The 12,738-nt window shown below is 40.4% G+C and overlaps 1 protein-coding gene across 1 annotated transcript in view; it reads left to right on the top strand.

Annotated features, from left to right (window-relative positions):
• The first annotated feature begins 763 nt into the window (after positions 1 to 763).
• Positions 764 to 12,738, top strand: part of madd (MAP-kinase activating death domain) — a 64,576-nt gene continuing 52,601 nt past the window's right edge. The window contains exons 1-3 of the mRNA XM_039795302.1: positions 764 to 1,147; positions 7,821 to 8,039; positions 10,282 to 10,923. Of these exons, the coding sequence (XP_039651236.1) occupies positions 7,981 to 8,039; positions 10,282 to 10,923 (701 nt within the window). The 5' untranslated portion in view covers positions 764 to 1,147; positions 7,821 to 7,980. The remainder of the gene's footprint in view (positions 1,148 to 7,820; positions 8,040 to 10,281; positions 10,924 to 12,738) is intronic.

The raw sequence follows: 12,738 nt of genomic DNA, 5'->3' as shown, positions 1-12,738 counted from the left end.
TTTAAACACAGTGTAACCATAGCTTAAACACATTGTCAACTTTGCACTTTGTTTGCAATTCTGTAACACACGTTTTCTTAAATTAGACACTTTGTTCAAAAACGAAATCTCCTGTTGTCATTGGGAAAACACTGTTCCCAATGACACTGCCCCCCCCCCCCCAAAGAACCCCCACCACACCACACACACACACACACACACACACACACACACACACACACAACCACAACAAATATATGTTTTTTTGCCCAATAGCGATTTTTCCAGTAATTGTTAGTTACTTTTAGTTTTGTTGCTAAATTTGATGATTTGTGATTCTATTTTTCTTTATTTCTGTAAGAATGTTTGTTTTTTGTAAAAACTCTTGTTTGATTACTGAAGAAATTCTACTTTGGAGTTTTACAGAAGACTGAGTCTGAGAAAATGACAATAAAAATAGAAACACAAAGACTGCAGTGTTTTATATAGCTTAAAGCCCATCAGTGTGTTGCTGGCGATATGAAAGAGTAATTCAAATGGTGCTTGTGTGCATGGTTTTATTGCAAGAATTTAATTTTTAGAAAGGAGCGTTAATAAGTTTTGATTGCAGTGTTTCATGTTGGCATAGATGTGAGTTGTTAATCTCCGAGTGCTATGTCTGATTGGCTTGTGCGTAGAGTTTTGACATAATGAGACAAATTCTGCAAAAAGTGTGTACGCAATAGGCAAAAAACGGTACTACCGTCACAGCCACACGTTACCCGGGGGAGAGCATTAATAAGTGTTTTTCGCCAGGCTTGTGTGTGTCGCTTCCGTTAGGTCTCAGTATGCGGAACTCCCTGCACACTGATGATGATGAAGAGGATGTTGTGAAGGCAGGTTGTAACTGACTGAGCTACCCGTTCATCGAGCTGAGAGGTGGACACACATTTTTTCGCATCATCTATTTATGCTGCGAACCAGTCAGTCACACTGAGTAGCTTCCCCCTTTTCAGCCGTCGTTTCCAATGCTATAACGTTACCGCCATCTAAAAGAAAGAAGGCTGAATTCAGACATACACCGCTGCCTCTCCCCCTGTGTGACCGTGGAGGACACCCACCACCCAGGCCGTCATCAGCAGCTGGTCTCGCAGCGAACGTTAGCGGCTAACCGGCTAATGTAAAGCAGGTAACATTAAGGATGTTCTTAACGTTACTCTAGCTACGTGTGTGATATTTAGCCAAATGCATCAGTCGCATTTGTGGCTGTTTGGTCCGAACCGTTTTCTGAGGTCGCCATGTGTTGTTTTACATTTAACAGGCTTTTATTTATGAGGTAAATCGCTCAAGCTGCTGTTAGCAACTAGACAGCTAGCTAGCTAGCTAGCCACCTAGCTAGCTAATCCATCCGTGGCGTAGGACACCATAAAGCTAGCAGAGTGGAGGTGAGAGGGTGCATCTTTAGGGGTGAACATGGAGGTAAGAGGGTACTTTATTTAGGGGCGAATATATAGGCGAGAGGACGCGTCTTTAGGGGTGAGCATGTGGGTAAGAGGTTATGGGTTAGGGGTTAACATCTAGGTGAGAGGATGGCTGCATATTTAGGGGTGAACATGTAGGTGAGAGGATGGGTGGATCTAAAGGGGTGAACAATGTAACGTTAGGAGATGATACATTTTCCCGTGGTGCGTGTAGGTGAGGGGACGCATCTTTAGGGGTTAACCTCGGGAATTAGCCAAGTTCTGACAGCTTGTCATAAATACAAAACAAATAACAAACCACAAGCGACACGGCCAGCAGCCGATATCCAATGCCTCCTCGAGCTATCAGGAGGCATTGGATATCGCCTTATCAAGTTTGTTACTGCGAATGCTGTCCTCTTCATCGTATGTCTCTAATCTCCACAGTTGGCTTGTTGGATAGTAAAATGCCCTCTACAGTTCGTAACTAACGTTAGCTGTAACCGTTAGATGCCGTGTGTCATTGTAAACTCATCGCGGTTACACCATCGTTCTGCAGTGTTATTATTTTCCACAATGTCCAACCAGCTTCCGACACAAACACGACTGATGAAATAATGCAGTTGATTTAATCGTAAATGGATTGAATGACCATAAGGATGAGGTAGCTAGTTATCAATGTCGGCAAGGAGGAGGTCAGAGTAGTATAGAATGTATGAACCTATTTCATCCTGGTGATAAATATTTTAATATGTATTCTGATACATAAAATAAAAATATTAGATAAGAATGTCTTAGAGTACCAAATACTTACAAAGTGAAAACTGTAGGATTGATTTCAAATGTAAACACACAGAATTATTTATCTACAGACAACTGAACACTGCAAGTGCTTTGGTTTTGTGAATTTTGGGACCAAAAACAGTTCTTATATCTGTTTTTGGCTGTGTTACAGCGTACGATTTGGTTCAATAAGAAAAGATTGCAATCTAAAAGTGAGAACACAACGGCCAATACTTTTCTCAATCCACACTTCATCCTTCTGAATTACAACTACTCCAACAGAGTCTTCTCCATCGCTGCTTACTGCTGTTCACAGTGACTGGCAAGAAACGCTGTCCACGATGGAGGCCTGTGAATCATATCTATCTCCTCTCTGTGCTTACATAAGCAGTGAGTGCAGCCTGCAGACAACTCTGACCACATTCATCTGTCGTGTTAACCTACATCATTATCTTACCTTTGAAGATTACACCGTGTTGTGATTATTCTTTCTTTTTTTGTAGAGATAGAGATGGAGAGAGAGAGAGAGAGAGAGAGAGAGAGAAACAAAGGTTCAATACCAAGCTCGTTCATTAAATACAGTACAATCAGTGAAGTGCCGTAGTCCTTCAGCCCTCATCTAAAAATAATGCTGTGGTCCTGTATCTTTGTGCAGGATGGCACCAGCTCTGCTGCTTTATAAAATAGCCATTTTGGCCTTGCACCAGGAAGCATTTATGTTGCCAGACCTGCATGTTGATTCATTGCCCTGATGGTTTTGCAAGATAAAGAGGGTTTAGAGCGGTGTTCTGCATAGGCCCAGCCTTCACTGTTGGAATATATAATGTGGTTGGAATTATTTGCTCTCTATATTTAGCCATTGCTGTGAAGAAGGTTCAAGTTTTCACCACTCTGCAACATGCTCAGAGTTGTACCATGTCTGTAGAAATAGCTAGAATAGTGTGAAGAACTAGCTTTAGATATGGAGTGTTTCAACATGAGGGTATATGTATTATTACCTATCTCAGTAATAGTATAAAATACTTATTTATGTTCAGTTACAGTTTAATTTGTACTTCTTGTTCATGGACGTGCACAGACAGTCATGCTTGCAGTGTATTTGAATAATGTTACTAAATGTGATGAGTGCTGACATTAAGCTGACTCAACAAGACATGGTTCAGCCCACTATGGAGTGCTATTTGAACGGTGTCTTCTTATGGCACTGCACACATCAAATATTGCACAGTGTTGGCAAACTTACTCATTCCTTAGGTTAACCCTTTAAAGTATGGACCACCTTATTTTTCTTTTCCCAAACATGAAAATCACAAATATTCCATAATGTGGCTAAACTATGTTTTATACTAATGTGTCAAATAAAAATGGCAACAGCCTTCTCTATTTTGGCTCTGTTCCATAATTAAGTAAAAATCTTGACCTTTTACCATCGTGCTCCATTAAGATGAGTCTAGTTCAGTCTTGTATTATGTCCCTCTGTGAATGGCTCCTCTACTGACAAGTAGAGCTATTAGACATAATTAGACACATAATGCATCTGAAACCCTCTGTGATTAAATTCACCCCTAATGTCCACTGGACACAGCTCTGCCATGGCTGCTGGGATTAATGACACCCTGTGATAGGATGTGTGACATAGGCTACGTGCAGTTCATTTGCCCGCCCTGTTGTCTTAGTGTAGCGTATCATGAAATTCACATGGAATGTCAACATTTACTTAGAATTGACATTCATTTATATTTAAATCATGCATTTCACCACGTGTTAATCACATTAGGCTGTGATGTTATGGTATTAACCTATTAAGCTATACAGCCAAACGATTTGTTTTCCAACAGTATAGATAGAGATGCATTCTCTTTATTTCTGCTGATATCAATTTAATAACCTAAAGACAAACAAGTGGTTGTCGTTTAGAACGACATGCTTTCTGTTTAAGTGGTGAATTAGCTCTGAAGCTTTAGAGAGAGAAACATGTTAGCAAGTCAACAACACGTGTAATTCCCAAAAACACGGACAACTGACAACAACACAAAATTGGTCAGGCTGCGTTAACAAACCGGTACACTGCCTCTGCAATGTATCCAGTGCACTTTGACACCTTTTGTGAAATGTGACACATCCGCTGGACAATGACGCAACTGTTTGATAGAACCCCCTCCCGTTTAAAAACGACTCCTATAACGGCACTGAAAGAGGAGAATTTATCAAAATGTGCACAAATTCCAATCTTATTAGTTATGTATTACACTTGTTTTTATGTCATATTTATGACGTATAAATCTTGCTTTTTTTAATGGGCCTTTTGAATTTAAAGGTACACTGTGTAGTGTTTTAAGTATTTTATTAGCTAAAATCATTGTCTTCATTCAGAAATATGTCCTCATTTGTGTAAAATTACCTCTGCCAATGATGTGACTTATCCTTGTAAGCGAAGAATTTCTTATCTGTATTTACATTGGACGGGCAAGTCCAAGGAGGCTTCCGTGTCGTTCCCCCATTTTGAAAGACTATAATCACTGAGAGGGACATAAAGCACTAGCCTACCTACCTGTCTAGCTGATCCACAACGCGTTTTTGTTCAGAGCCAGCGAGAGGCGCTTGTCTTTGAAAACCTGCACTACACTTTAGTTCATAATTCAGGATCATACTTATGCCGAGCCACAGGAGAAGGAATCCTCGTCGCAGAAAAAGGGAATTATACTTTCTGGTACATAACGGCTACCGTAGTTGCAACACACATTTGAAAAAGTGAGGCACTAGAGAGCACTATTCGTTTGAATGCAAAATACAATTTCACCGCTAGATGGGAGAAATTCCTACACAATGTACCTTTTTAACGAATTCTCAAATAAGTACATGGAATTAAGCTTGACGTGCAGAGTTTTGTTTGGTTATCTAAAATATTAAGAGTTAAAAAAAAAAAATGTTCTCAGCCTGGATCTGGCTTGCAAGTGATGGTTTGCTCCTTTTTAAACTTGGCACATTTTCTAGTAGACAATAGTCTATTCCTTTCTCCCCTGGGTGACTCTTTTAATAGGAATCCATTGTACAGTATGAACCACTGGCTAAATGATCCATCCATTAGCTTATCAGTGCAGGGATAACCGCCTTGTGGAATACTGCTCTGGGTATAGTGTTTATGTTTCAGGGTGGAGTTTCTGAATGAGGCGTTTGTTGGTGTTAGGTTAAAGGCTGTTCACCGTGGCCTGACATGCTCTGGTAAAAGTATATCCTGTCACTGTACGTTTACTTTTTCATCAGACATGTTGCAAACGTGGGCTTGTTCTGTCAGATATTTTTGTAACCTTTTTTTGTTTTTTTTATTGTCCCTGTTTCACTGTGATGAAAAGTAACCTATGAAGTATAATCATTTGCGTTTGTGTCACAGCAGTCTAAAGCATCAGCAGTTAACATTCAGGTATTGGCGCTCGTCCCTCAGAACGAAAGAGCAAGGGCTTCTTTGTAGAGCCGCCATTTTATAACAACGTTTAACAATCATGCTGGGAGAAATCTGTTGTGGGAGAGACAGAGATACAAAGTTCTCTTGACTGGTCTCAATAAGCCAGACTTTTACTTCAGACACAAGTTGTTCTTTGTAATGAAAATGCCCATTGTCATGCTCTTTCGTGGCTCTCAGTATCTCTGTAGATGTAAAACACAATGATATTAGCAGTAGTTACCACCCAGACCTAGATGTGAAAATGAAGCAGGTTGAGTTGGATTCTGAACTCGCTGCCTTACGTAAGGGGTGTGGCAAAGTTCCTTAAGCATATAAGTAAAGTATAAAATCTTTTACAGCTAATGGCTTGGCATGAAATATGTGTGGGAATGTAAAAATAAATTGTTTCTGGGAATAGATTTAGCGTTAATATTGTTTTTGATGTTGGAATGTTGTCGGTGAATAGCTACACATTTTCCATCCTGCTGTTCTAATAATTTAAAGATGACAGTATGTTGTGGCATCTATGAGATGATGCTAGACTGGATCTGAAAGTGGCTGCAAGGATTGGGGAATAGGAATAGGAATCTGTGGAGGTGCTGGTTGAGTTTGCTACAGTTACCAGTAAGTCGCAGGGTCATAGTACAAGCTATGAAGGGTGCTTATTCCACCAAGGCTCCTAAGCAGCTTACTATGGCCTCTACTGAAAAGTCTTGATCCTTCGACAAAAACAAGCAGCTGACACGATGGTCATAACAAACCAATCCTAAAACACTATCTATAAACATGTTACAAGAATTGACCATGCATTTTTGTGTCCACTCTCTTTTAAATTGATGGTTTTATCCCCTTGTTGTACACTGGAGATGCTGATGTAGGCTTGTCATGTCGGACATATTTTATGCACCGCTATAGGGTTGCACGATATTGACAAAATGTGATATTGCGATATCGATTAGGAGTATTGCGATATCACTATTAATTTCGATATTTTTTAAACCTATGTAAAATTACAAAAGTTACGGGAAAACGCATCAAAATAGATTCATAACAAATTAAACAAGGTTTATTTCAACTGACGGTCCTATTGGACTGGTACAACATGAATAGATAAATTACGACCATGTCTACAGAACAAGACATGTTTTTCTGGTTGTACAGTATAAATAAAGAGAACAGGACACAACTTTTCTTTTGCAGACGGGACGCATCGTTCCACAAAATAAACAAAATGTGGCATACTTATTGCGACACTTTCGATATATAGCGATATTGAGTAGATATATCTTGCACCCCTACTCCGCTAGCTTTGTCTCTTCCGCCATGTACCCTTTCTGACAGAGACACTCTGTAAAAACGTCATCATGACATCATTAACGTCTTTCATTTCTTGCAAAGTAAACAGTCGTCGTGACATCGCAGTGAAATTTCTTGCAGAGGTGCAATGATGTTTGATAGAAAGAAATCACCTTACCAGATTAACTATCTTCGTCTATGTTCAGGGGCCTCTCATCCCAGAGTCAGATTTTAACAGTCAAACCAAAAGGGAATTAGTTTAGTTTCTTCACTTAAGTAGTTGCCTCAACCAGAATGCAATTGCAATCACCATCTTTGCTGATCTGTCATTGGTAGTTCGTGAAATAAAACTGCTTCCCCGATGAGTTATTTGTGTTTGAACAACCAGGGACAGCACTGCATTGTTTTCTGTCTGCTCTTGTTTTTTTCTCTCAACGGATTTAAAAAAAAAAAAAAAAAAAAATCCTATCTCATAAATCTGAAGAAATAAGATGTCATGGCAGTCTAAATGTACCTGTATGTGAACCACCTTCTGTCATATAGGGTTGGAGGGCTTCTTGTAAAAAAAGTAGTATATGAGACAGATACAGGGAAAGTGGAGACTGCTGAAAACCTGAGTAGAGTAATAGTGAACACAACTTCTTTATAGTCCTTGACCTAAAGAAAAAAGGTTACTATAAATCATGATGCCATATTAAGCCCAATTTTGCAACTCTGAAAAATCACGTGGCTGGTCGGTGTCATGCAGTGTAGTGCACCAGATTTCTTCATACTATGTTCACATTGTTTCTCTCACTGGTTTACACTTGTAACAGTGTTTATTTAGATCGTGGCCATATAAAGACACCTAACAGAACCCCCATCTTTTTCTTGTGTTACAGGTTTGACTCTGTCATTTTTTTTAACCATCACAATGATAATCAAGGAGCTGTGTTTCAACTTTACACCTGAACTTTCCCAGTTGTGATGGAAAGGCAACACTGACACAAGAGAGAGCATAAATCCTGGATGCCGTGACGCACGGGACGTGTTCAATCCAAGATGGAGAAAAAGAAAATGTGCCCTCGTCTTCTTGACTACTTGGTGGTAGTCGGAGCAAGGTAAGAACCTAATCCGACTTTAAGCAGTAGTTTTGGTTTAAAGGTCCCATGGCATGAAAATTCACTTTATGAGGTTTTTTAACATTAATGAGTTTCCCTGCCTATGGTCCCCCAGTGGCTAGAAATGGCAATAGGTGTAAACCGAGCCCTGGGTATCCTGCTCTGACTTTTGAGAAAATGAAAGCTCAGATGGGCCGATCTGGAATCTTCACTATATGTCCTCATAAGGGGAAAGGTTACCTCACCTTTCTCTGCTTTGCCAATGGCAAGCTGGTCAAGGCCACACCCCCACCCTCCACCTAGCCCCCCCCTCCCCCCCTCTCTCCTCTTCAATGCATTTAAAGCTAAAGACACAGAAATGGCACATCTAAGGAAAGGTCATTGTGGGACTGGCTCTAGTGGCTGTAATTCTGCACCAAGGCTGAATTTCGGGAAAGAGACTTCAGATACAGTATTAGGAGACCACCAAGGCCTATATAAAAGAGACTTCCGATACAGTATTAGGGGACCACTAAGGTCTATATAAAAGAGACTTCCGATACAGTATTAGGGGACCACTAAGGTCTATATAAAAGAGACTTCAGATACAGTATTAGGGGACCACTAAGGTCTATATAAAAGAGACTTCAGATACAGTATTAGGAGACCACTAAGGCCTATATAAAAGAGACTTCCGATACAGTATTAGGGGACCACTAAGGTCTATATAAAAGAGACTTCAGATACAGTATTAGGAGACCACTAAGGCCTATATAAAAGAGACTTCCGATACAGTATTAGGGGACCACTAAGGTCTACATAAAAGAGACTTCAGATACAGTATTAGGGGACCACTAAGGTCTATATAAAAGAGACTTCAGATACAGTATTAGGAGACCACTAAGGCCTATATAAAAGAGACTTCCGATACAGTATTGTGGGGACCACTAAGGTCTACATAAAAGAGACTTCAGATACAGTATTAGGGGACCACTAAGGCCTATATTAAAGCATGCAAAACAGCATGTCATAGGACCTTTTAAAGGAATATATTAGTCAATTTAGTCATAAGGGAGGCTTTAAATATTGGTGTATAATAAGCAGACAAACTGGACTTCCTGGTAGTTAAATCATCTTCTGCCCTGCAAAAACTCATTAACACTTGGGCCCCCATCGCCTCTCGTTTTTTGGCACTGTTTTTGTTGGTCTGAATGTATGCTAATGGCTTGCTGGGACTGGACGTTTTTGGAAAACCCCAGTCTTGACATTTGTTTGTTTCCAGAGTTAAAGTGCTCATATTATGCTAATTTTCAGGTTCATAATTGTATTTTGAGGTTATATCAGATATATAATATGTTTTAATAAAAAAAAAAAAACACCTAATTTTTGTTGTACTGCACATTGCTGCAGCTCCTCTTTTCACCCTGTGTGTTGAGCTCTCTGTTTTAGCTACGGAGTGAGGCATCACACTTCTGTTCGATATTTGTTGGGAGTCGCACATGTGCAGTAGCTAGGTAAGGACTACTAGCCAGTCAGAAGCAGAGTATGAGGGCATGCCATGCTAGCAGCTAGGCGAGCATTATAACGTGTGTTACAAAGTGACGCACGTTCATCACAGAAGTAAAGGCTGGACTACAATAGAGCTGTTTGGAGCAGTTTGTGAACAGTGTTTTCTGTTGGAGATGGTAAGTCCCTTTGGGGTGGACTTTGGGCTTTTTCACTTTGTACACCTATAACGTGCACAAAAAAGATATATAACACAATAAAGGAGAGGGAAAAAGCATAATATGAGCACTTCAACTTCTTTAACACTTCCAAGTTTGTTTTGGAGTTGATGCAGCTGTCCTGTCTGCCACTGTTTTTAGAGTTAGCCACTGAGTATCTCTACTGGAACATTTAGCAATTTTAAGTGTTATGCTTAAGGGGAATTTCAGAGTTGTTGTGGTGATGGGTGTTACTTGTTCTTGGATTTTAACAGCTAAATATAGTTAGGGCTATACAAGGGCTTTGTTAGCCATGGTATTCTGCTATCAAGTGATCAAAGGCTTTGATTCTTCTCTTACGAAATGCTTCTCATCACATAGTGACCATTTAAATTCAAAGCTATCATTTAAGGGAAATGGATTTGCAGATACATCAGATATAAGTTTTAAAATGCACAGAACAGTTTTTTTTTTTTTTTAAACCGCATAGAACGAATGATGGGCACAGCACTACAACTGCTTTAAAGACAAAAACAAATGTTTGTCCATCTCCCCTCCAGGCAACCAAGTAGTGACAGTGTGGCCCAGACGCCACAGCTCCTCCGCCGCTACCCACTGGAGGACCACCACGACTTCCCGCTCCCACCAGACGTGGTCTTTTTCTGCCAACCAGAGGGCTGCCTGAGCATACGCCAGCGTAGGGTCAGCCTCCGCGACGACTCCTCGTTTGTGTTCACGCTGACGGACAAGGACTCCGGAATCACCCGCTACGGAATCTGCGTCAATTTCTACCGTTCTTTTCAGCGAGGGCATCATCGCGCTCGCGGGGACAAGAGCGGCCACACGGAGACGGCGGCACAGGCGGCGGAGACCGCCAGCGATGGGTCCGATGGCAGCAGCGGAGGCCCACCCTCCGTGTTATCGCCACCCAACAATGCCGAGTCCGCACCTCCGCCTGCCTCTGGCGAAGAGGGCGGGCAACCGGGTGCCGAGCTAAACGCCGGCAAGTCCCCACAGCAGAGACGAAGCGCTGCTAAGATGGCAGCCAGGAACCGCAACAGCACGCTGACCTCGCTGTGCATTGTGAGCCACTACCCCTTCTTCTCCACCTTTAGGGAATGCTTGTATATTCTCAAGAGGCTGGTGGACTGCTGCAGTCAGAGGCTTACTCAACGAGCTGGGCTCCCTCGCACCACCCAGAGGTGAGGCTTTAAATTGAATCATAGATACATACAGCTCTTCTTTGTTGCTTACTTGTGATTTTTTTTTTTTTTTGTGTTTTATATATGTATGTATGTATGTATGTACCATTTCATCCTGGTGCACATTAAAACATACATGTACTAATTTAGATGCTAGGATCTATCAAATTTCTTTGGGCCACTGTCAGTAGGGTTGGGTATCGTTTGGATTTTTACGATTCCGATGCCGAACCGGTACTTTTAAAACGATTCCGATTCCTAAACCAGTTCTTGAAATACTGAAAAATGACATCAAATAAAGGCTCTTTTATAGAGGTTTTTTATTTTTTTCTTAAATTGAAAATTTAAATAAATGTAACAATATATTAACATTTTAGAGTGCTTTCCCAGAGGGAAAATATGGCATTTTAAAAGTAGCCTACATTAACGGACAGTAGACTACAGAGAGAGTGTGATATTTTTACATCCGTTTCGGAGCGACAGAGTGAAAATATTTCAGTCGACACATTAAGTGGAACCGAAATGAGGAACCGAAATTTGCGTTCTAATCCGGTCTGATTCCTACCGGTTGCGTAGGTTTCGGTACCCAACTTTTACTGTCAAAACCAACAACTTTGTACGCTAGAAATACCTAAATCTGGTTGATTGCTATGAAAATACTGACTACGTTCATGCTTGCCAGAAAGCTTATTGCTTTTGACCCTCCATGAGGGTTTTTTGTAGTGCCAGCCTTCGGCCAAATGTCAACTTTGACCACAAGGTCTCATTGTCAGGCAGATTGCCATGAGTACATTCGTATTACAAAGTGCATGAAATCTTTTGATTTTAATAAAACCAAGGTATTTACTTTCACGTCATAGATTTTTAGTCCTTGACTTGGTCAGGGCGACGTGTACGTTTTTGTATTTTCAAAATACAAAATTAGGTGAATGCAGCTCATGCTTGATAACTTCATCATCATCTGTAAGCTGTTGCATAACATCATTACATTCACGCTGACATGGCATTGCATGTAAATTATTGACCACACAAACGCAGCATAAATGTAGTTGCTTAAAATCCTTTTTTGCTTCAGTTTAACATTTTCAAGGCTAGAAACGTTTAAAATAAATGGCAGATTTGTTGTTTTACTGTGTTCCTGATGTTTATTTTTCTTTGCAATGCCTACTGCTTTCTTTCTTGACCATCTGCTTCTCTCATCGTCCAATTGTTAGGCGTACGTTTGCGTTGCAGAACTAATACAAGAGGTTTTGTCTGTGGCTCCATGCAGCTTTGCAGGCCATCTGCAGCTTGTTTGTTGTGTCATGTTTTCACAGTACGCTTTATGCTATAATCACACTCCACCTCGATGATAAATATCGACAGTGCATTTTGCATCACAGCAAATATTATTTCATCCAGTGCTATAGGTTAAAGTTAATGCACGAAGACATGTTTTAGGAATAATACATGTTATGTAATTATAGGCCAAATTTGTGTTGATACTTTTTAGTTATGCACCCTTTCTAATTTTTAGAAAGGGTACAAGTTAAAACCCCTAAACCAGAAAATAAAAATGCACACCGTGTGGAGGAGCTGCATGGTATACCCACTGTATACATAACAGTCAGAAGAAATGGCATTTAGCAAAGTACTTTGCTTATTTGGACTCGAAAGCAAAGTGTTGATCATATTGTATGTGTATTTTTCATAATTAACCACCAGGGATGGTTGATTGATTCAGAATAATCTGTTTAAGATGCGTAGACCATATTTTTCTTGTGGCATTGTGTCGTGATGTGGAAGTATTTGCAGTTCGCTTTTGGCTCCTCTGTT

This window comes from Perca fluviatilis, chromosome 3, assembly GCF_010015445.1.
Source record: "Perca fluviatilis chromosome 3, GENO_Pfluv_1.0, whole genome shotgun sequence".
Classification (NCBI taxonomy): Eukaryota; Metazoa; Chordata; class Actinopteri; order Perciformes; family Percidae; genus Perca; species Perca fluviatilis.
This window is presented reverse-complemented; position numbering and strand designations above follow the sequence as displayed.